The 25,940-nt window shown below is 39.0% G+C and overlaps 2 protein-coding genes across 4 annotated transcripts; both read right to left on the bottom strand.

Moving 5' to 3' along the window:
- Positions 1 to 322: 322 nt before the first annotated feature.
- On the bottom strand, positions 323 to 15,028 carry LOC134747658 (uncharacterized). Its single transcript, XM_063682266.1, has 5 exons — positions 14,427 to 15,028; positions 6,272 to 6,356; positions 5,012 to 5,158; positions 1,936 to 2,101; positions 323 to 1,119 (listed from the first exon to the last, which is right to left on the bottom strand). Exons 1-5 carry the CDS (start codon positions 14,438 to 14,440, stop codon positions 1,037 to 1,039), a joined length of 495 nt encoding a protein of 164 aa, XP_063538336.1. The 5' UTR covers positions 14,441 to 15,028; the 3' UTR covers positions 323 to 1,036.
- A 658-nt stretch (positions 15,029 to 15,686) lies between these two features.
- Positions 15,687 to 25,876, bottom strand: LOC134747825 (uncharacterized). 3 transcript variants are annotated; one of them, XR_010128364.1, is made up of 5 exons: positions 25,763 to 25,876; positions 22,143 to 22,251; positions 21,334 to 21,503; positions 19,126 to 19,249; positions 15,693 to 16,448 (listed from the first exon to the last, which is right to left on the bottom strand). XR_010128364.1 is itself a non-coding variant. In XM_063682464.1 (3 exons), the coding sequence occupies exons 1-3, from the start codon at positions 20,497 to 20,499 to the stop codon at positions 16,342 to 16,344; spliced, it is 327 nt and encodes a 108-aa protein (XP_063538534.1). In that variant the 5' UTR covers positions 20,500 to 20,530; the 3' UTR covers positions 15,687 to 16,341. The 3 variants fall into 3 exon arrangements, 2 of the variants coding, with proteins under 2 accessions (XP_063538534.1, XP_063538535.1); XM_063682464.1 differs by lacking the exons at positions 21,334 to 21,503; positions 22,143 to 22,251; positions 25,763 to 25,876 and adding an exon at positions 20,404 to 20,530 and having other exon boundaries at positions 15,687 to 16,448; XM_063682465.1 differs by lacking the exons at positions 21,334 to 21,503; positions 22,143 to 22,251; positions 25,763 to 25,876 and adding an exon at positions 20,251 to 20,357 and having other exon boundaries at positions 15,687 to 16,448.
- Between the last annotated feature and the right edge of the window lie 64 nt (positions 25,877 to 25,940).

The raw sequence follows: 25,940 nt of genomic DNA, 5'->3' as shown, positions 1-25,940 counted from the left end.
TTCATTGTTGAGAATTTTAACGAAATATCATATAATAAATTATATGAAACCCCTTAAAGGGGAAAATCGAAATCGTACTGAGAACTAGACGAAAAACATCGATATCTGCAAAATGAACCATAAAATATTGTTTCGATCAAATAAAATAATCACTTCCATCTTGTAAGTACCTTAATATTTCTCCTACTTACGATATAAAACTATGAAAACGGATTATGTCGCGTATATTGAATTTATACTACATCCCCATCATCATCATCATGGGATAAATTCAATATAATATATGCGATATAATCCGTTTTCATAGTTTTATTTCATGAGTAACTCTCGCGGTAACCGAAGACAATTAATACTTGTTTAATTAACGTGCTACGTAAATTATCGATAGTCGATTGAATATATTGTTCTCTCCCTTTGACATTAGGATTTCTGCAATGAAAATTCCGTTCCTCCTGGGTTAGTTAACCATTTTACATTTTAAGGCACAATATGTACATTGGCTCGTCGTATCTGGCAGACTAAAGGCCAGTTGCACCAACCACAAATGACTTCATGATCAACGCTACTCAGCAGTTTTACGGTGACAGATGGTTTGGTGCAACCGACTGTAAGGCTGCCTGTCCACTGGAGCAGCCGTGAGCAAGATAAAAATCACTAAAACAAAGTCGCTTTCCGCTGTCTGTCTGTCCCTAATGCTTATATTTTTAAAACTACGCAACGGATTTTGATGCGGTTTTCACCTATCAATAGAGTAATTCTTGAGGAAGGTTTCAGTATAATTTGTAAAGGTTTTATATAACCCGTGCGAAGCCGAGGCGCTAGTCCACCAATAAAATCTCCTTTTATTTTCGCTCCTTGCTCAAGTTACCGCTGACTGGCTCCAGTGGACCGGCTGCCTATGTACAGGCCCTATTTGGCCAGTGTAATAAAATTGATCTAAATATTTGAATATCCTTACAAATGCAGTCGCTACCTCTCACTTTAATTCTTGTTTACATAAGTATATTGTGAGATATAAAACCTAAATACCCATGTGTTATACAGGAATAGCGCTTTCGTTCCAAATCTTCATTTGACGGTAGGTACTGTTGACTACCATCTTATAGTAGAAAGAATACACTGTAACAAAAAAAAGAATAAGGAATATTACGCGGAACTCTGAGTAGGGGGCACCACTACCACAATCTGAGAGGGTCTATCGCGAAACAAGAAAATCGAAATTTCGTTATCTAACTATCTAACATCTCTGTCACTTTTGCATATTCGAGCGATAAAGAGGCAGATAGCGAAATTTCGGATTCGCTTTTCCCGCTAGGTCCTCTGTAAACAAACCGCCTTTATGCATCAATGTCATATTTTATTATCTCTGAACACTTTATGAAATAGGAGGCAAACGAGCAGACGGATCACCTGATGGAAAGCGATTACCGCCGCCCATGGACACCCGCAACACCAGAGGGGTTGTAAGTGCGTTGCCGGCCTTTAAGATGGGAATACGCTCTTTTCTTGAAGGTTTGAAGGTCATATCGGTCCGGAAATACCGCAGGCGGCAGTTCATTCCACAGTTTAGCTGTGCGAGGCAGGAAGTTTCTAGAGAAACGCACAGTTGAGGATGTATGTAAGTTACTCTATGGTTTACTGAAAAGGCTAGTGCTGCACTCTGGTGGCAGAACATTGCAGTAATATCCCTAATCTATCAGTGCCTAACCTAACCGAATGAGAAGGTTGGCGGTAAGTACTTTGTTATCATAATAAGAAGGAATATAAGCACGGGCAGGCTTTTGTTGGCGAAAAAATCATTTGAGAAAATGCAAACTATAGTGTTAATTACTGGAAAATTTTCGGATGATGCCTGAGCAAAGGACCATGAACAACTTTGAACGGAGCCTGGTATTTGTTTACATTTATACTGGTATGTTTCTCTCTGTCACTCACCAACGCCAGCACATATGGCCAACACGATCAGCACTATATTCAATGGTTCCCTCAGGTAAGGTTCCGCCTTCGGGCTGAACAGACATAAGACCAGCGCCACTAGGAACAGGCAGAGAATAAAGACCGAGTTGAAGAGTATCGTCAGTTGCAGGAAGCCGGGACGTTTCTGGAATAGACAATAAAATATAGGTTAAAAGACATACATATGTACTTATACATAATATGATTCATGAAGGCTATTATAGCCCTAATCTTCTTGTACCTTATTGTAAGGGCAATCGGTACTTCGCGTTACGAACACCTATACTATGCACATTGAACAATCCGTCTCGCCTACATTTTTCAAATTTAACCCCGTTTTCTACTGACAGAGGGTATACGACCCTGATTTTTGCTAAAAAAATACTTTAATTATGTTTTAAAATATAAAAAATATAAAATTCGTAAAATACATTGACAGTACATACAGAACGGAGGTATAAGATAAGGTATGTATTGTTTTGAGCAATCGTTGAACTCTAATGTTTTTCTAAACAAAAGAAAAATAAGTATACAGGTAATAACAAAACTGTAAATTTTAATTTACGCGAATTAGGATTTAAATTTGAATGGAATCCATTATACACTTATCTTACTGCACTTGAAAAGGCGTTTGAATGACTTATTTAACGAGAAGAATAGTACCTAATTTATTTAATTGTTATTTTAAAGCGTGGACAAGCGTTGTTTGTTAAGAGTGAACAAAACAAATGGCTTTTTGTCCATTGTTTTCTAAGATAATGTGAATTCACAGCCGATGAGACACGGTTTCAGGTGGGTTTGTCTTTAGTATTATTGCTACATAGATAAAAGTTTGTAACTTATATACCTTTATTTGTATTGTATTATACAATATAAAAGTATATATGAAAAAGAATTTCTTGAAGTGGCTTTCCATGAGATGGGTTTTTATGCTTCACCTTTCAGCCTGACCTTTCAATCAGGACAGGCTTAAATAGCCTTTTATAAATGCTGTAACTTACAAGTTACAGCCCCACTATGATGACGACGTTGCTGATGAGACACAGCGTGGAGAACATGACCGCACTCATGGATGAAGTTGTGCATTCTCCTCTCGTAGTGCAGCAGGTTCTATCCACTGTTATGTCCACTACGAAGATTGTAAGTATAACTTACAAGTAACAGCACCAGTAAGATCACGATGTTGCCGATGAGAGACAGCATGGAGAACATGACCGCACTCATGGCGATGAAGTTGTCCTTTCTCCTCTCGTATAACAGCAGGTTCCATCCACTGTTATTTCTACCACGAAGATTGTAGGTAAGTATAACTTACAAGTAACAACATCAGTAAGATCACGACGTTGCCGATGAGAGACAGCATGGAGAACATGACCGCACTCACGGATGAAGTTGTGCATTCTCCTCTCGTAGTGCAGCAGGTTCTATCCACTGTTATATCTACCACGAAGATTGTAGGTAAGTATAACTTACAAGTAACAACATCAGTAAGATCACGACGTTGCCGATGAGAGACAGCATGGAGAACATGACCGCACTCATGGATGAAGTTGTGCATTCTCCTTTCGTAGTGCAGCAGGTTCTATCCACTGTTATATCTACCACGAAGATTGTAAGTATAACTTACAAGTAACAGCATCAGTAAGATCACGACGTTGCCGATGAGAGACAGCATGAAGAACATGACCGCACTCATGGCGATGAAGTTGTCCTTTCTCCTCTCGTAGCGCAGCAGGTTCCATCCACTGTTATTTCTACCACGAAGATTGTAGGTAAGTATAACTTACAAGTAACAGCATCAGTAAGATCACGACGTTGCCGATGAGAGACAGCATGAAGAACATGACCGCACTCATGGCGATGAAGTTGTCCTTTCTCGTCTCTTAGCGCAGCAAGTTCCATCCACTGTTATTTCTACCACGAAGATTGTAGATAAGTATAACTTATAAGTAACAGCATTAGTGAGATCACGACGTTGCTGATGAGAGATAGCGTGGAGAACATAATCGCACTCATAGCAATGAAGTTGTCATTTCGTCTCTCGTAGTGCTGTAGGCTCCATCCATTGTTATGTCTACTACGAAGATTGTAAGTGTAACTTACAAGTAACAGCACCAGTAAGATCACGACGTTGCCGATGAGAGACAGCATGGAGAACATGACCGCACTCACGGATGAAGTTGTGCATTCTCCTCTCGTAGCGCAGCAGGTTCTATCCACTGTTATATCTACCACGAAGATTGTAAGTATAACTTACAAGTAACAGCACCAGTAAGATCACGACGTTGCCGATGAGAGACAGCATGGAGAACATGACCGCACTCATGGCGATGAAGTTGTCCTTTCTCCTCTCGTAGCGCAGCAGGTTCCATCCACTGTTATTTCTACCACGAAGATTGTAGGTAAGTATAACTTACAAGTAACAGAGCATCAGTAAGATCACGACGTTGCTGATGAGAGACAGCATGGAGAACATGACCGCACTTATGGCGATGAAGTTGTCCTTTCTCCTCTCGTAGCGCAGCAAGTTCCATCCACTGTTATTTCTACCACGAAGATTGTAGGTAAGTATAACTTACAAGTAACAGCATCAGTAAGATCACGACGTTGCCGATGAGAGACAGCATGAAGAACATGACCGCACTCATGGCGATGAAGTTGTCCTTTCTCCTCTCGTAGCGCAGCAGGTTCCATCCACTGTTATTTCTACCACGAAGATTGTAGGTAAGTATAACTTACAAGTAACAGCATCAGTAAGATCACGACGTTGCCGATGAGAGACAGCATGAAGAACATGACCGCACTCATGGCGATGAAGTTGTCCTTTCTCGTCTCTTAGCGCAGCAAGTTCCATCCACTGTTATTTCTACCACGAAGATTGTAGATAAGTATAACTTATAAGTAACAGCATTAGTGAGATCACGACGTTGCTGATGAGAGATAGCGTGGAGAACATAATCGCACTCATAGCAATGAAGTTGTCATTTCGTCTCTCGTAGTGCTGTAGGCTCCATCCATTGTTATGTCTACTACGAAGATTGTAAGTGTAACTTACAAGTAACAGCCCCAGTAAGATGACGACGTTGCTGATGAGGGATAAAGTGGAGAACATGACCGCACTCATGGCGATGAAGTTGTCCTCTGGTCTGTCGTAGTTGGGGAGATTCCACGCGCCTGCGGTGATGGTCGCCACGCAGATTAGCTGGAATAGTGAAATTGGTACTTATTTAACTAATATGTGTCGGGACGTGGGCGGAGGTCGGAGGATCTTGAGGGAGTCGGAGACAAACAAGCGTATGCTTCGTGTAGAGTATATTGGGAAAGTAAAATAAGTACATCTAAATTACCTAGCCTAAATTAATTATTTTTACCACGCGCCACCTATGGACTGTCTATGGAACTATGTACCCTTATTGGATGCGTATCGATTATCGATAAGCCATCTAGAGTTCGATTAAGTATAAAAAGGGTCAGATAGATGGGGCTGATGATAGCGTACATTGACAGTATACTGTATGAAAAAGAGAAAATCTAGACTTCATATATTTTTTTATGTTTTTGAACGTAGGTTTATAGTTTGAGGAGTACAATCTAAGATGTTTAATCTGGTTTAATCATTTGCTCGTGTTACACACCCGGAGACACCCGGTATATTGACTAGGCTAGGTAACTGTTATAGTATGAATTTTCTCAAATGATTTTTAGGCCTCAGACCCTAATCCGTTAAACAAAAGCCTTTTATGGAGAGGCGCCTTAGTCGCGTGCCGAGCGCGTGCCAAAGTAACCATGTCGTTAAAAAGCAACTATCGTGATAGCATTAAGGTTCAAAATATAACAGTTCATTCTGAAATAACGAGTTTGGGTAATGAAGGACGATCGGTTGCTTGTGTGTGGCTTCAGAATACAGAGCTGCTACATAAATTTGAACCATATAAATAGGACGGTAAAATTTCTTTTAAACGGGTTTGTTCCCGTTCAGTTAGTAGCGGTAGCATTGGTAACCGTTGCACAAAAGAAACAAAGGCTTTTGTTTAACAGATTAGGGTGTGAGGCGTAAAAATCATTTGAGAAAATTCATACTATACAGAAGGGATGTGTTTTTCTATGGCTTGTATTTATATGATTTCGCTTAAAACATACCCATATTTACTTGAATTTCGAAAAAATTACACTTGATATTAATATTGCATTTTCCTGATGAAAAATTATATAATTTTTGGGGAACTCAGATGTCCTGTTATAAACGGATATTAACTGGGAATTCCCTCGTCATATATAATTATGTTTTTGTAATTTTACAGTATGTGATACTTACGGAAGATAAAATTGCCAGTAGAAAACATCCTGTCCGTAATGAAAGGCACCAGCAGCATTTTTTCAGCTTTGGCAACATGGTGTACCTGAAAATTAAAAGGTTAAATGTTACCAAATTGCCACTTGAAGTTGTTTTTAGAGTTTCTCCACTTTTTCCCATTTTTAGGGTTCCGTACCCAAAGGGTAAAAACGGGACCTTACTAAGACTGCACTGTCCCAGATGATGTATTTCTGTTGTCGCTATAACAACAAATACTAAAAAGTACGGGACCCTCGGTGGGCGAGTCCGATTCGCACTTGGCCGGTTTTTTTACTAGTTTTGAACTCCTTGCTTCTCCAAAGGGCCGAATGGGCTCCAGGATCATCTATTTTCGGGAACAGAAGAAGCAATTTAGTATATTATTCTCAAGTAGGTAGTATAGTTGGCATTTTAACTGAAAATTGACCGAATTTCAACCCAATGACGGTTATTTCAATCAAACTCGTTGTCATGTTTACAACAAAATATTTTTTTAAACCCAAACATAATATTGATATGGCGTGTCAGGCGTGTGTAAACTGGTCTGTATAAATATAAATTTATACACACAGATTTCAAAATTATTTCCGTACTACGAGTATATGCCCGTGTCTGTCCTGTCCTGTGATAGTTGATCGATAGCACATCGCTAAGTATGTACAGTCGCCATCATATATATCGGAGCGGCCAAGGTGCTCACAAATATCTGAACACGACTCTATTGTCAAGGCGTTAGAGTGCGTGTTCAGATATTTTTGAGCACCTGGGCCGCTCCGATATATCTGATGGCGACTGTACTTATATTGTACCATCATCCATACCTACTATTAACAAATTAACATTAACTGACAATAACATGCTGCTTCAAACCGTAGCAGGATTTAAATGCTCCATCTTCTTCTTCTTTGTCCTCGCCTTATCCCGTTACGCGGGGTCGGCTTTCCTAATTTTGAGGCGCCACTTTGTTCGCTGATATGCGTCGTCACTGGACAGGCCCAACTCCTTTATGTCTCTCCGGACATTCGTCAGCCAGGTAGTTACTGGCCTGCCCCTTCCTCCCTTTGCTGCAGCCATGGAAAGGCACTTTTTCACAATGTGGTTTTCGGGTCTACGCATCACATGTCCGAACCAGTCTTAGTCTTAGTCTTAATCTGGATTCCTTTATCTTCTCGGTAACTGGTGCCACCTTGAAGGTGCCCCGAATATATTCATTTCGGACTCAATCTTTAAGGGTAACTCCTCCTGCCCAACGAAGCATACGCATTTCAGTAGTGTGTAGTTTCCATCCATCTACTTAATAATAAAACCTATGAGATCAGTTCATAAATATGCGATCATGCGTACGAAGAATTAAGTATGTCAGCGAACTCCGAATGAAAATATCTGCATGCTGATATAAATATTTCCTCATGTCCCATACATTAGGAATATTAAAAATACCAGCAAACTGACCTAAAAACGGGTATGGACTAATTCTCATTCGCTCTTCATGCGTTATCATATAGGGTGACTGCTGTAATTATTGGCCACTACATAATAATTGGCCTTTTCTAACAATAAAACTATGAAAACGGATTATATCGCGTATATTGAATTTATAATACATCCCGACGTTTCGAACCCTTTACAGCGTTCGTGGTCAACGGGTGACTGAGGAAAAATTACAAAGTGCAAAAATACCCACATACTGAAATAATGAATAATCATAGACTACAAACTTTAAGGCTGGTTGTACATGCCAAATCGGTTCATAAGGCTAGTTATACACTACAATTAAGATATATATATACGCGATAAAAAAAAACAACAAACAAACAAATCAGAAATAAACAAGCTGAAACCTTGGTTAATTTTAAAAATATCGTTACCGCTAACCATACAATATCGTCCCTCTTCTTCGCGTACCACTAATTAACCGGTTTCGAATAAACGAAATAGTGTAACGATTTTGGAACTATATTAACAGGAATACCGGCTCGGAACCGTGCAATAATAATTTATTTATTATTTATTTATTTTAAACTTTATTGCACAAGAACAAGTACAAAAGGCGGACTTAATGCCTTGAGGCATTCTCTACCAGTCAACCACTGGGCCAAACAGAAATTGTTAAGGTGGGTGCAGTGCGATGCGAAAAAAAAAAACTCTAAATATAAATTCTAATACTAACGCCAATATACAAACTAGTAATATTTATATACTATAATACCTTTATAAACTACATAAGTAAACAATATAAATACACATACAAATTTATCATATAATATACATAAATATATATTTGCATGTGCGGGGAAGGGGCGAGGGGGGGGGGGGGGTCCCACTAGACAGTATCTAGCAGGTGCTTGTAGAGAATTCGTTTGAAAGTCAGCTTGTTTGGGGCTTGTCTAATCGTTAGAGGGAGCGAATTCCAAAGACGGATTGCTTTTCTAACAAATCAGAAATAAACAAGCTGAAACCTTAATTTTAAAAATATCGTTCCCGCTATCCATACAATATCGTCCCTCTTCTTCGCGTACCACTAATTAACCGGTTCAACGAAATAGTGTAACGATTTTGGAACTATATTAACAGGAATACCGGCTCGGAACCGTGCAATAATAATAAACTTTACTCATAGTTGTGTGCCATGCGTAAAGTAATTAATCTTAGCTTCTACCTACGCTTTAGGAAGCACGCGACAGGAATAAAATTAGAATAGATCATAATTCATAATATCATAATATTCGAATTTAAACTGTTGTGAGTTGTGAGACATACTAATATTAAATCATTTTACGGTTTAGACTCACTTGTACTTGTAGCGGCAGTACGCAACACACGGTCGTCGTGAACGCTGCTCGCACTATTAGTGCTTGAGAAAGGAGACCTAGGCTCTCCGAAACATGTCGCGCGAGTGACTAAAACAAGTGAGTCTAAACCGTAAAATGATTTAATATCATAATATTCATAACAATCAAATGATGACTCGCTAGAACGGTCCGAGTCCGGGCCAAGGCACCGGACACTTTGTTTTCTATTATAGAATAGTTATAATAACGAGTGATCAGCCCGCGCAGCATGGTTTCCCCTATCACTAAGTCCGTCACTTTCGCACTCACATACTTGTTAGAACGTGACAGGCATGGTGATAAGCGTACCGTGCTATGACTCCAGGGCATCACGTGATGCTTTCAATAGAAAACAAAGTGTCGGGCACAGACAGGGCGCCTCGGTCCGGACTCCGGACCCAAAGCCGTTAAGGATGACTCACGATAGACCGGGCCGTGTCCGGGCCGGAGCTTCCGGCACTTCGTTTCCTATGGAAAGCACCACGTGATCACCTGTAATGTCATAGAAAAGTAAGCGCCGGAAGCTCCGGCCCGGACACGGCCCGGTCTAACGTGAGTCATCCTTTACAGCGAGAGTTATCTTTAAACAAAGCTTGTGCTTGTACTATGGCGAAGATACGATATACACAATTAAATAGATATAATAAGTCATTAATAAAATAGAAAGACAAATGAATGCACCCGGGATTCGAACCCAGGGCCTTCAGCTTCGTATGCCGTTCAGATGTATCTTTATCTTCTCTAAATCGTTTACTGCTACGCTCCGGACTGCGCAGTGCGCACTAGGGCTTCAAAATACCGGACCTTTTGCAATACCGTTATTAATACCGGTATTGGCAACTTATTCAATACCGAGATCCCGGGATCCCGGTATTGGGAGCCCTAGTGCGCACTACGTTATTTATGGCCAATTTTCCAGGTAATAGGTATGCAGCGAAAAAACTTCGTTGAGGCATAACAACAACTTCGTAATAAAAACTCTTTATTTACATACAAGATATATATAGTGGTACTACGTATACGAAATTAATAACTAGCTTAAATCTAAATAGGCCCTTGAGGCATTGTACCAAGGATGCTGGCAGCATTTCCTCGCTCTATCGCAATGCTGATACGTTGTGCGAGGAAGCCGCCAGCTCTACGGTCACCAGTTACGTAATTAGCTTTGAATGGGTTAAACATCTTGGTGTTAGTAGGTTAAGTAGGTTTAGCCAGCAATTTTTGAAAAATCGTAGCGCTTTTTTAGATCTAAAGGTTGCCAAAACATGTGTAAATCTACCTAATACCATCAATGAGCTTTCTAACAATTCTAACAACAATATATCAAAAAGAAATCGTTTAGGTCACGGGCAAAAACTTCATCTCTCTCTATACCTTTGGAACAACAACGTCACATCACCATCCAATATCGTAGTAACATGCATCGTTATTCCCGAACGATGTTTCGGCGCCGCCGAGTCGCATCTCGGCGTCCAAATGACGCCCGCGCCAGGCCAGGGTTCAAGTTGAAGCTCGGGAAAAACAATTGCCAACATTGTGGTGTCCTTGACTTTTCACGTGGATTTTTGTTTTAAATTTTAGACAGATCACAATTTTCAGAGCGCTGGTGGCCTAGCGGTATGAGCGTGCGACTAGCAATCGCGTCGCGGGTTCAAACCTCGGCTCGTAGCTCGTACCAATGAGTTTTTCGGAACTTATATACGAAATATCATACCAGTCGCTTTTCGGCGAAGGAAAACATCGTGAGGAAACCGGATTAATCCCAACAAGGCCTATCCCCTCTGGGTTGGAAGGTCAGATGGCAGTCGCTTTCGTAAAAACTAATGCCTACGCCAATTCTTGGGATTAGTTGCCAAGCGGACCCCAGACAAGACAACGCGAGGAAGATAATGATGAAAGATATCATGTTTATGTTCGTTACGTTCACCGATCCCTCGATCGTTATCCTCCCGATATAATATGGTGTCGTGGTTGGAAACAGGGTCGGTAAGGGCCTGCGCAAACCGGTAGATCACCGAGGAGGATTTACTCCGCGCAGCGCCGACAAGGTAAAATCCCCCGCGATACTGCGAGCGCCCACCAGCCTGGCGCACCATGGAGCACTTGTGGATGCCGCGGCATGCCGCCGCGTGTACATCAAAAGGGATTAGTGACTAGTGTGCACGAGTTCTCCCCCGTCCCGGCGCTACCCCGGCGCACTCGGGAGGCCTCGGCGCATACCAGGGGATGCCGCGGCATGTCGCCGCCTACCGCCGCGTGTACTCTATCAAAAGGGATTAGTGACTGTGTGCACGAGTTCTCCCCCGTCCCGGCGCTACCCCGGCGCACTCGGGAGGCCTCGGCGCATACCAGGGGATGCCGTAGCATGCCAGCACCTACCGCCGCGGTCTAACATGCTCCTCGATGCCGCAGGGTAACAATCCTTCGTGATGCTCCGAGGTTAGTCTCAGAGCATTCAAATTTATGAATGTAATTGAAATAGGAGAGAATATACATTAATAAAGTTAAAGTGATCTGCGCTGAGCTCCGCCGGTTTGCGCAGGCCAAAAAGTCATCATGTTAAACCTCTGGAGTAGCAGGCGTAGCCTACTACGGTGACTGCTTACCATCAGGCGGGCCTGCTTAGATTTGCTTGTTTTCCACTGTTGTGGTATTTAAACAAAAAATGTTTTGGCGTCGCCGTGACGACTCTCCTCGTCTGAATGACGCCTAGTCAGGGTTAAGTAAATCAGAAATCAGGGTGAGGGTTTAAGTTGAAGCGAGGAAAAAACAATTGCCAACCATTTGTCCTTGAGTTTGACGTTTGATTTTATAAAAAAAATTAAATGCTCCTAAGTCTTATACAACAAATTGTGTCAAAACATTTTCAATAATTCATCCAGAGAGGAAAATGACCTTTAAGAGGCCGGTGTCGATTTTAGTCGCAAAAATGTAAAATTGATAGATTTAGTCGGTGAAATTGTACACCTTTTGTTACCTAATTGAAATAACAAGTACTGGTTTCTATTAGCACGTCTTCTTATCTTGCTTTTTGTCAGATAAATTTTTTGAAAACACTAAATTAGTAATGTTTGTTTTTCTGATGGACGTTTAGGTAAACGCGCGTAAAGCACTGATTTTGTCGCTCTTATTTGTAAATTTCGTAAAGTTTGGACGGCTAAACATGGTAATTTTGTACTACACATATCCTGTACTTGACGTTTATCAGACTACATTTTTATTATTACGACTTTGAAGTAGTGTAAATAAAAGTTAGACGAAGTCAATTTTCTCCAGAAATTACTTCAAAACAAGTGACAATTTCTCTGAAAATCGACCTAATTTCAACGTAATTTTGATACTTAAACAATCTACAACATTTGCTGAAACTATTCTTATACATCAATTTGTATAATTTACCACCATAAATTTTTGATGAATTTTTAAAAACTGCCCCTTCTCTTTATATATTACCGGTGACGCACGCTCGCGACCTCATTATTAAAAGGCAAGATGAGAAGACGTGCTAATAGAAACCTTATTTAGATATTAAGTAACAAAACGTGTATAATTTCAACGACTAAATCTATCAATTTAAAAATTTTGCTCCAAAATCGACTACGGCCTCTTAAATCGTATTGAAAGTTTTCTTGGCCGATTGATTTTTTAGTATTGACCGGTCAAGTGCGGGGGTAAGGCTGTAGCTTAGCCACAGATAGGTACTTAGCTTACACTATATTTAGACATAATTACAGTTTGTAACACCGATCGATTACGTACCTACTTTTAACTACGTACCTACTTGATAAGACACGACACTTTCTTTAACACTATATTAGAAGGCAAAATAGAAGCGAGAAGAGGCAGCGGAAAACCACGAGCAAGCTACACACAACAACTGAAAGCGAAAGCAAATGTCGTGTCTTACAGGGACCTAAAGAACCTGGACAAGGACCGAGAAAAATCTCTTAAATTATGTGATGATTAGTTTAACTAGTTTAACTTCTTCAAAATATCTGAAGTATAAAGTCGCCATCAGATATATCGGAGCGATCAAGCTGCTCACAAATATCTGAACACGCCTCTATTGTCAAGGCGTTAGAGTGCGTGTTCAGATTATTTGAGCACCTCTGCCACTCCGATATGGCGACTGTACTGTAACTGTACCAACCAACAAGAGGGGGCTAATGCAAAATTGTAGTTTAGAATAAGAATAATTTAATTTATTCATGGCAAAATACATTTCATACAAACGTATTACAAAAAAAGTATATTTAAAACATATAGTATATAAGTAGTTTACCACGAAATGGCATGAAATGTTGATGCGTTTTTTTTTAATGATAGTGTCGTAGTAATACTGAGGGGCGTAAGAAAATAATGTATGTACTTATTTTATACCTACCTATTGTATTAATAGACGTATTTACTTGAATTAATAACGAACTATCCCATAACCACAATCATGCGAACAGCTAATACCTACCGCGTCTTCAAGGTTCTTATATTGATTAATGACTCGCCTATGAAATCAGCTGTGTTCAGCACTTGTGCAAATATTATTTATCCCCTTATGCTTTAATGTAGGATTGTATGAATTACGACATACAACAATGAGCCAAGACACGTAGCGACTATCGAGCCTATCCGCTATCACACTCGCTCAGGATACAGTTGCTACCTGTCAAGCACTTACGGTCAGCCTGTCAATGTGTCAGTTGTTCGGAACTGTCAAATTTTTCTTCTAACTGATAGGCCGATATCGTCCGGCGGACTGATAGTAAGTGGGCCCCTTTATTGGGTGGGTTGGGCTTTTTTATTGTATAATTGGGTGTTGAATATCTTTATTGATTACAATTGAGTATTGAATATTTATTATTACTTTATTAGTATTTATACTAACATCCTACATAACATCACATCTCATCACTGGCACAGTAAAAAATGGCGTTTTTTTTTTTAATCCATTCTTGCACTTTACTCTTAAATGACCGGCGGTTTATGGAGTTTTAAATAAATATACATAATACAAACTGGTTGTTTATTTTTGTAAGATTACGTAAACTCTTGTGACAATCGTCAAGGATAAATATTGTTGTTTTACAACTTTATAGTTTTATCTCGTGTTTCTATAGCACGTGTAATGTTGGAACGGTAAAAAAATCATAGGTGAGAAAAAACTTAACAATATAAGTAGGTACTTACATTACTTATATTTTATAAATGCCGCACTAGAAAAAATCAACAAGTTTCAGTTCTTTTGGGTTTGTTTATAAAAATAGTTTTTAGTTTTTCTTAAAATCTAAGATCTAAAGTGGGGGACTTACCGCTTTTGTAGCATCTAGGGCATCTATACTTCACTAACACGTAAATATAACTATAAAAATCCTCGTAAGTCTTCCACACATCATTGTAATATTTGTAATCCCAAAATGCATTACACTAAGGCACTTTATTTAGTTCTATTCTCATATACCATTATTTTACTTTAAAATATTTCTTTTAAACGTTTATTTACACCACTGAATCAGACGACACGTCCGTCCTCCACTCTATTTACATACAGTTTAATTATAACAATTTGTAGGCGTCTATTTTTGTCACAGACGTTTTCCAGAACACGTTACAATTGTCATTTTAAAACCGACAAAACTTGCACATCACTAGAAAAAAGAAATTTAAAAAAATAACGCGTCGTATTTCCCGATTTGAATTTCGAACGTGCACAGATTAGGCAGAAGAAGCGTCGGTAACGGCGTATAGTGACGGACTAGTGAGAACTTCCTCGCGCGCGGCCATGGCCTTGCCCGGGCTTCATTCGTTGAATTAGATTTTTTTATTGCTTCCGATTGTTGATTATGCCATGTTATTAATTATTTTTGATTACGCCGACTATTAGGTGGATAATAACAATGTTGTTGACGAATGTGGGTTTATTTTTTGACAGGATTTAACCTTACTTGCCGCATCCGGCCGGAAGGCAGAAAAAATATTTCCCCCTATTCTTTAAAACATAAGTACAGTCAATAGCAATAGTATCGGATACAAAACGCTTCAAAAGTGCCTCTAATATAGAATTGTTATAGAAAAATATAGGTATGTATTGTTGTAGGTCCTATCATGGTCCTATATCAAAGTTCACAAGCGACTGGCTAGTGTTTAACACAATGAGAACTCTAATGAAAACTAGTGATAAGAAAACCTTACTGATTATTTATTACTCATACTTCGAAAGCATATTACGTTACGGTGTTGAAGTTTGGGGCAATGCCAGTAAAATTAATTCCATCCTCCTAAAGAACCACACAATAAGAAGACCCACCAAAATATCTTCATGTAAAATGTTGCGAAGACGACCATATATCTCGCACTGTCAAAAAGTTATCAGATCTAATGTAGAGCCAAGCTTCTAACTCTACACGACCTAACTCTACTAGCACTTCAAAAACTCTAATACACCTTAAATGTGGCTTGGGTAAACTCCGCCTCCCAGATTCCTTATCTTAATAATGGAAAGGGTAAAAACAGGTAATAAGACAAATAATAGGTAGTAAGGACAGTTTATTACTTGTTGTTGTTTAGGCTGACCTTCGCTTCCCCATAGATAACCAATTAGGATGCATTTTGGATTCTTTATCTTAGTTTGCAAATGCCGACCGTCACAAGACAATGGACTGCAATAAACTTTATCTGAGCTATCCTTTTTTTCAACACCCACATTTTTAAGAGCCCTGCTATTGGTCACCCATTTTATGATCACCTGACCGTCTGTAAGACGTTTAAACGATTTTTGCCCTTAAGGTGGTTCACTGCCAATGTCCTCGATTGTACGAAATCGGTACTGAAATTAAATTCTTTGACTGTACCAGAAACGTTAACATTTATTGTATTGTCCACAGAAGTGAGCCTTTATGTGTTTCACCCTAATATCGAGCGATCCCCAGCGCGTTATGCTGCGGTAGGTGCGCAGGCGCAGCCACGGCCCCTATCTTCTCCAGGTAATAGTTTCGATGTGCGAGCGGGACGTCGTTATATACGTTCATGGCGCTGTCTCGCATCAGGGTGATAACTTGCAGCTAAGCCTTTAATATAGAGCGATCTCCGGCGCGTTATACTGCGGTGGATGCGCAGGCGCAGCCACGGCCCCTGTCATCTCCAGGTAGTAGTTTAGATGTGCGAGCGGGACGTCGTTATATACGTGCATAGCGCTGTCTCGCATCAGCGTAATAACCTGCAGCTAAGTTAAAATCGAGCGATCCCCGGCGCGTTATACTGCGGTAGGTGCGCCACGGCGCCCGTCATCTCCAAGTAGTAACTCCGTATCACGATTTGAAAGTAGATGTCAGCCACTGAAAATATAATTAGTAGGGTCAAAGCGGGAACAGTGGCTCAGTCGCCCAAATATCGCTCTATACTGTAGCACCCTCGCGTGTTAAAAAACCGGCCAAGTGCGAGTTGGACTCGCGCACCGAGGGTTACGTACTTTTTAGTATTTGTTGTTTAGCGGCAACAGAAATACATCATCTGTGAAAATTTCAACTGTCTAGCTATCACGGTTCATGAGATACAGCCTGGTGACAGACGGACAGACGGACAGCGGAGTCTTAGTAATAGGGTCGCGTTTTTACCCTTTGGGTACGGAACCCTAAAAACCATTGGTCATACATTCGATTGGAATTTGTCCTGATTGCTGTATTAGAAGGGAAGCAAATAGCCTCTCGTGTTGAAATTAGTTTGAGTGAGCCACTGTTCCCGCCTTGACCAGTAAAGTAACGTATGTGCAAAAAAATAATTACGAAGTATTGTATGTATGTATGTTCCAATAATTAGCAATAATAGAATACGAAAAAAGTAAGCCGCTTGCATTTGGTAGAAAAACATTGAGAGAAAACCGGACAAATCCCAACAAAGCATAGGTTATATAAAATTTAAAACCTTCGCGCTTTGAACACAAATATTAACAAAATATTTACCAGTACGGTTTTTACTCACTATTATTTTTTTTTAGTCGCTTGCACACGACGTACAACCGCCGCGGACACTCGTGCCTGAGGATGGATTCCCAAAGAATCCGAAACATGTCGCCAAAAGCGACTAAAAATAATAGTGAGTAAAAACCGTACTGATAAATATTTTGAAATATGTCTCACGATAGTTTAAGTGACAAATATTAACCCTTAAATGCATATTGTTGCCAAATATATACAAAGCATTGGACAGCTCACAGATTCAACAGAAAAAAGCTAAAAACATTTAAGTTAAAACATTTTTTCCAATAAAAAATAAAAAATCATGCATTTAAGGGTCAAATCACATTTATAATCGGGTCTACCGCGAAACGACGGTAAATAAAGGTAACAAAATAAATTCACGATAGACCCGATTATAAATGTGATATGACAAAGCATAGGTTATAGTTTCCTATATTAACAAAATATTTATCAGTACGGTTTTTACTCACTATTATTTTTTTTTAGTCGCTTGCACACGACGTACAACCGCCGCGGACACTCGTGCCTGAGGATGGATTCCCAAAGAATCCAAAACATGTCGCCAAAAGCGACTAAAAATAATAGTGAGTAAAAACCGTACTGATAAATATTTTGAAATATGTCTCACGATAGTTTAAGTGACAAATATTAACCCTTAAATGCATATTGTTGCCAAATATATACAAAGCATTGGACAGCTCACAGATTCAACAGAAAAAAGCTAAAAACATTTAAGTTAAAACATTTTTTCCAATAAAAAATAAAAAATCATGCATTTAAGGGTCAAATCACATTTATAATCGGGTCTACCGCGAAACGACGGTAAATAAAGGTAACAAAATAAATTCACGATAGACCCGATTATAAATGTGATATGACAAAGCATAGGTTATAGTTTCCTATTTGGGTTTATAGGCTTCACTTTAGTAAAAAGTTAAAAAAATCGTAAAATATTAAACTTTAGCATGCAATCGGGAAAGCGGTGATATGAATGTTACCAGTAAATTATGTGTAGTCTGGCAAACCAAATTTGTCAGTAGATTAGAACAAAGAAAACTAGATCCCTTTCTTTTGGGTGCTAGGAGGTACTAGCATAATGATTATTTCTGTCTATGTTTGAATTGAGAAACTCATAAAGTAAATCATAGAGAAATAAATAAGCTTTAATGAGTGCTCACTTCTAAGACAGTTCTAAGCAAGTTTATATACAACTATATAATTATTCATTAAGCAAGGAAACTGATGTATTGAATGAGAATTAATAATTTATCTATGACTACAGTGGAATAAAACAATTGTCCAACAGCGGCGAAACTCGAACTCGCAAACTTTGGAACATCAATCGTTGTAACCAACTTTCCTCACTTTGATTTGATCGTTTTTTAGGGTTCCGTACCTCAAAAGGAAAAAACGGAACCCTTATAGGATCACTCGTGCGTCTGTCTGTCTGTCTATCTGTCTGTCTGTTTGTCACAGCCTATTTTCTCAGAAACTACTGGACCAATTAAGTTGAAATTTGGTATACATATGTAAGTTTGTGACCCAAAGACGAAACAAATAAATTTTAAACATGGTGGCCACTTTTGGAGGGTAAATGTGAAAATTAAAAAATAAAGTTTTTTAAACTATATCATGTTACATATCAAATGAAAAAGCTCATTGTGAGAATCTCAAATATATTTTTTTATAATTTTAGAATAAACAATTTAGAAGTTATTCAAGAAAATAGGCAAAAAATTACCATTCCTACGCTTTTATCTCCGAAACTACTGGGTCTGAAATTTTGAAAAAAATACACAAAATATATTACAGAAAAACCTATTAGAAATGTGCAGGCAAGCGTGAGTCGGGCTTAATTACTTAGTTTATGATCCGACCCCTACGGGGTTTTTAAAGACATTTCACTCACGTTTCACAAAAAAAATACATTGTTTAAATTGTGTAATGTACGGAACCCTTGGAACGCGAGTCCGACTCGCACTTGGCCGGTTTTTTTTTTTTTTTTACATCTCTTTAAATTTAAAATTATACTAACCAGCGTACCAGAAGACTATGATCCACCGTAGCACGCCCTGCGACTGTGTAAAAAGTCCTATCAGACTCAGCGCAATCCACACCCAGTTCGCCACCCAGTAGATCATCACGTAGTTCCGCCGTTTCTGTAAACATATTTCAAATACTTATGTAAACAATCATTTCACAGGACCCGGGTATGTCCTAAAACAACGTCTAAAAGAGAGGTATGGGCACTGTGAATAACATCTCGCTTTTGTGTGGTAGGGCACAGGACAGCGGATGTCATTCCAGATCTAGAGCAGAGCCCAACTGGGGAGGTACCTCCACCTTACAGAAAACCGCAGCCAAATAACACTAGACCCTACTAATAGTGTTGTGTTCCTGCCGGTGAGTAAGGTTGCCAGAGCTCGAGGGAGAGGAGTGTTAGGGTCGGCAACGCGCATGTAACTCCTCTGGAGTTGCAGGCGTACATAGGCTATGGAGACTGCTTAACATCAGGCGGGCCGTATGCTTGTTTGCCACCGACGTAGTATAAAAAAAAACAAACAATAATTGACAAACATTCAGTTTACAAACCTTTGACAAAACTATAATTCCTAAATACGTCTGGTCTCATCGGAAGTCGGAAGATCAGCGCTGGATGCCTGCAGCAACATGGTGAGATGAGACCATTTCGAGGCACTTTCTCTTTTTTAGGGTTCCGTACCCAAAGGGTAAAAACTGGACCCTATTACTAAGACTCCTCTGTCCGTCTGTCCGTCTATCGGTCTGTCGGTCTGTCCGTCTGTCTGTCGCCAGGCTGTATCTCATCAACCGTGACAGCTAGACAGTTGAAATTTTCATAGAAGATGTATTTCTGATGCCGCTATAACAACAAATACTAAAAAGTACGGATCCTTCGAAGGGCGAGTCCGACTAGCACTTGTCCGATTTTTTTTTTGTTTTTCTGTTTTTGTATAAGTAATTTTCTATTTTGTTTACGAATAAATTATTTATATTTCTATTCTTTAACAAACTTACTTAACAAACTCATTTCACAATACATCTTGGAGTGAAAACATTAGCATTCATCAGAAGCGCCAGCACCAGCGTAGGATTAGGAGTAAAAACGTAGCATAGACTGAAAATGTATACAAATACATACCTTAAACAATCCAGTGATCAGCCCAACAGCCAGGAACAGGAATCCTATACTCATCAGTAGCGCCAGAACCAGCTGGGCTGTAGGTTCCTGAGCCATTTAACGTAGGAATTGGAGTAAAAACGTAGCATAGACAGACTGAAAATGTATACATACCTTAAACAATCCAGCGATCAGCCCAACAGCCAGGAACAGGAATCCTATACTCATCAGTAGCGCCAGAACCAGCTGGGCTGTAGGTTCCTGAGCCATTTAACGTAGGATTTGGAGTATAAACGTAGCATAGACCGACTGAAAATGTATACATACCTTAAACAATCCAGTGATCAGCCCAAGAGCCAGGAACAGGAATCCTATACTCATCAGTAGTGCCAGCACCAGCTGGGCTGTAGGTTTCTGAGCAATTTAACGGAGGAATTGGAGTAAAAACGTAGCATACACATACTGAAAATGTATACAAATACATACCTTAAACAATCCAGTGATCAGCCCAACAGCCAGGAACAGGAATCCTATACTCATCAGTAGCACCAGCATCAACTGGGCTGTAGGTTCCTGAGCCATTTAACGTAGGAATTGGAGTAAAAACGTAGCATAGACAGACTGAAAATGTATACATACCTTAAACAATCCAGCGATCAGCCCAAGAGCCAGGAACAGGAATCCTATACTCATCAGTAGTGCCAGCACCAGCTGGGCTGTAGGTTTCTGAGCAATTTAACGGAGGAATTGGAGTAAAAACGTAGCATAGACATACTGAAAATGTATACAAATACATACCTTAAACAATCCAGTGATCAGCCCAACAGCCAGGAACAGGAATCCTATACTCATCAGTAGCGCCAGCACCAACTGGGCTGTAGGTTCCTGAGCCATTTAACGTAGGAATTGGAGTAAAAACGTAGCATAGACAGACTGAAAATGTATACATACCTTAAACAATCCAGCGATCAGCCCAAGAGCCAGGAACAGGAATCCTATACTCATCAGTAGTGCCAGCACCAGCTGGGCTGTAGGTTTCTGAACAATTTAACGGAGGAATTGGAGTAAAAACGTAGCATAGACAGACTGAAAATGTATACATACCTTAAACAATCCAGCGATCAGCCCAACAGCCAGGAACAGGAATCCTATACTCTAGGTAGAGCTAGGATCAGCTGGGCTGTAGGTTTCTGAGCTATCTCTCCGTTAGCTCCGCCCGTGTGTTGGCCGCTCATTATTGATATTAAGCCTATTATTGCTGCAAGGAACAGCAACTAAAAAGTAAAAATATATGAAACATCTACTGAAGATTAAGAGAAGCATTTGAACTTTAAAGATCCTTGACTTGAGTAGATAATGAATCGCAATTTATGTCACTGGTATGATGCGCGCGGGCACTTTTTAAATTGAAATGCGTTTTCTGTTTCCATGTTTTATTTGTATTTAATTTTAGTTAACTCTGATTAATAATAATGACAATGTTCTACATGACATTAAAGCTCTCCAAGGGGCCTCTACGTGTTGGATCTATATCCCCACGCAAGCTTATCAAAAGACCGGGATTTAAGTATAGGCCCGTGAAATCCGAGAAGAATGACAATGAATTCGGCAGCTAAGGCTGGATTTGAACCAGCGCCTTCAGCTTTCGCGGTTGACGCCAAAAGCACTAATACTCGTACACCCGGCCACGGGAGACATAATATCTAATATATCTACATATCTTAACTATTTTCTTCCTGATTTTCTTTTCTTTAATATTTTGTTAGTCATAAAATTACTTCTGTATCAAACTATAAACATTGTATTTCTACTTTTTAACAACACAAATCAAAATAATAAATTAAAATTTGATTTATTCATAATTAGACACGTTTAGCAAAATTTAATGAAAATAATTTGACATTGTTACGTACCACTTTGAAAAATCCTATCATTAAGCTGGCTGCCCTCAGGTTCCGGAGACCGCAGCAGCTCTGCACCGTCGTCGACGGACATTTTGTGCATAGCCGTCCTATCTTTAGTCTGAAAAAATCGAGTGTGAAGTAAGAATAAAAGTCTGACAGGTAGCCGATCAGCGCGAACTAGCGATAAGAAAGTTTATTTGGCGTTATACTGGCGAGTGTATTCTTTAGAACAAGTATTGTGAATTGAAAAGTTTTACTGAATGGCTAAATTTGACATTCCTACGACTCAGACGGCTCAAGTGGCAGTTAATGGTAGGAAATACACTTGAGATGGGTCGCTTATCTCTCGCTCGGTCGAAATTTGATCGCAATATTTTCGTGGTAGGAAACAGCGACACAGTTCCGTTTAGGTCCTAAAATGAATCGCGTTAAGTGGTCGTGCTAATACCTGGGGCCCTATTCGAGATGCACAACTGTCAGTTTCGGCTTCAACATCAGTTCAACAGTGGAATGAATCATTTGTTCACCAACTGTGGAAAGTATCATTTGGTACAACCAAAACTCATTCATTGAAAAAATTATGCAACAAAAATCAACTTTGTTTTCTTACTACTATACGGTTTAAAATGGCTCTGAACTCGGCGTGGTTCGGTTTGGTTTCGTTGTCACCTAACTGTGTATTGCTAATGTCAAATTTACCTATTCGACAACACACGATTTTTTCCATTCAACTGAAGTTCAACACGAAACGTCACTTAACGCATGTCAAATACCGCTCCTGTATTCGGTCAGGCGCCTGCAGCAGTTAGAATCATACATAATCTTAACATCAAACATATACTTTGCCCTTACTTATATATTCAATTAAGATAAGATACCCCTATTATTTTCTAAATTACATATATCTATTACCTACTTAAAAAACGTTAACTTTAACGTCACTACTTGCAGATTCACAACTTTAACTACCTATAATTAATTAATCGAGCGAGTAGCATTTTACTTATTAGATTATAGTCAATTATTTATTGATAATTACATCATAACTATATAGTTATTATTGTTTGAATAATATTATTGTACATTAACCTATCGGGAAATCCCTTTATTACCTGTCTATTTTTATACGTTGTGCAATATCAACAGAAAAACCAACTGGGACCTATTTCCGCCAATAATGTGCGCATTTTTCCCTGATATTCAATCAAGTAGGTTACATAAATGTACCAATGATGACTATCTTACTATACACAAATAAATACCCTTATTAGGATTCGAAACCAAGACCTCTCGCTTCCTAGGCAGGATCTCCACCGACTAGGCTGGGACACAGAATAACTAATAGTACTACCGGCTGGGATTCACTGCAAGGTCTGGTCTGCAAGTCGTGTCTAGGTCGTATCACATCAGTAACAAATCCAGTTGACATTTAATCATCTAAATAGTTGAATACCCACACATGTGCCGTACTTGCTACCGCATGTGGGGTCATCGATAAAAATAACGACGTTGCCGGTAAATAATAGCCCTCATTCATAAGAAAAACACGTGTTACATGTTAATATTTTGTACTGTCTGCGCACGAACTCTGAGGAAAGGAATGGGACAGAAGTCCCAGGAGTCCCACTCTTCCCCACCAAAACAGTATGTTACATTAGTAAACTAGGCACTGCATTAATAAACTATTAAATATATTAAACCGGGTCACTCACGTTTATAAAGTCGATGATTGCTCGACATGTTTCGCTCCATAACGAGTAGCATGATAATAAACTTTTTGAATCGCTCTCGCAATAATGAATAAGCACAGGCAAGTTATATTTAGATAAGTATTATAATACACAGCATACAAATTTATATCAAAAATAACTTTTTTTTATCTAATTGCCTCGCTGCTACCGATTCCAAGTCTTTACAGGACATGCTCATCCAGCTTACCAATGAAAGTGAAAAAGTTGGCTTAGTGATGAACATCTCTAAAACGAAGGCTATGACTAATAGTAATAATAAAGAAACAATAAAAAAAAAAAACAAGAAATAGAATATGTAAAAGACTATATATACTTAGGCCAACTAATATCTCCACACAAACAACAAACACAAGAAATCCAAAGAAGAATTACAAACAGCTGGGCTAGATACTGGTCTCTTAAAGAAATTATGAAGTCAAATTCAATGCCAATCTCTGGGAAAAGAAAAATTTACAACTCATGTATACTCCCAGTACTAACATATGGTTGTGAAACCTGGGCCTTAACCAAAGAAAATGAGCACAAAGTCAAAGTCACTCAACAAAGTATGGAGAGGAGTATGCTGGGAATAAAACTAAGAGACCGATGCAGACTCACAGATATTAGGAAAACAACCAAAATAGAAGATGTTTCCCAGAGAATCAGAACTCTCAAATGGAAATGGACAGGGCACATGATGCGCTCACAAAAAGACAAATGGACAAAAGATGTCACGGAATGGTACCCAAGAGGAAAGAAAAGACCCCATACAAATGGGAAGATGACTTTCCTGAAGACTGGAGAAGACTCTCAAAAAACCGCGATGAGTGGCGCCACCAGGAGGAGGCCTATGTCAAAGACAGCCTGACAAAGAAGCAGAAAAAAAAGAGCATAAATAAATAAAATATAGATACATATACTAATATTAAAAACTATATTGTAAAAACTAAACTGAGTCAGGAATAAAGGCTATTTCAATTTCAATTTCAATTGCCTCGCTATATGAACGTATATGCCCCAGCAGAAGTAAGTAAGTAATGTTCTTTATTGCACCACATATAAAACAAAAACAGATTTAATTACATAAGGTATACAAAACTGAATGAGATTTGTAATGTAACATACGGTTTTTATGCATAAGTTTTTGCTTATTTTGCACAACTTCCTGCGACCTTCTTAAAAAAATGTTTGAAGTTTAAACGTTAACTTGGCGCCACGCAGCTCAAACGTAAACAACCGGCGTGTTTAAGCGTTTTTTTCAAAACAACTCCAAAAACATACTTTATAAATACTAAATACTCACAAAATATAATATGTTGCGAATAAATAACCGTTGATAGGTTCTGTGAGATGAATGCACGTCCTTCAACAGTTTGAATGTGCTTGTTGTTTGTTGTATCTTAGGGTGGTAAAGGATGACTCACGTTAGACCGGGCCGTGTCCGGGCCGGAGCTTCCGGCGCTTCGTTTTCTATGGAAAGCATCACGTGATCATGTCATAGAAAAGTAAGCGCCGGAAGCTCCGGCCCGGACACGGCCCGGTCTAACGTGAGTTATCCTTAACGGTACATAATATTATTAGTTTACCTGTTTTTGTTTTTAATTTGTTTGTAGTTTTGCAGTGACTATATATTTCATACTGTTATGCTGTACAACTATTTTGAAATAATAAAATAAATAAAAAATAAAAATATCGGTTCAAGAGCAAGACACAGTAACGTCAATTTATGTATTGTATATAAATGTATTGTAAGCACATCATATCAATCAATTATTCATAATGTAAAAAAACCGACAATCACAATATAAATTCCTAAGAATTTACCATGTGTAACTTTAAGTGCAATTGTATATAGTGAGATAAATAAATCATATCATATTTCCACCACAATTAACTTACCAGTTATAATATATATGGCACGAATTATAAGTTTTATAAAGTAACAGTTCAAGAGTAAAGTCAACTCAATTTGAAATAACTTAATATAGTAAAGCACCCACAAGACATGTTTGTTTGGGTTTCCACACAACACTAAAGGGTCGGCCGAGCATCTTGCCGGCGTCCGATCTTCCTTTTA

Source organism: Cydia strobilella, chromosome 15, assembly GCF_947568885.1.
Source record: "Cydia strobilella chromosome 15, ilCydStro3.1, whole genome shotgun sequence".
NCBI classification, from domain to species: domain Eukaryota; kingdom Metazoa; phylum Arthropoda; class Insecta; order Lepidoptera; family Tortricidae; genus Cydia; species Cydia strobilella.
The sequence above is the reverse complement of the archived record's forward strand: the minus strand, read 5'-3'. Positions and strand labels throughout refer to the sequence as shown.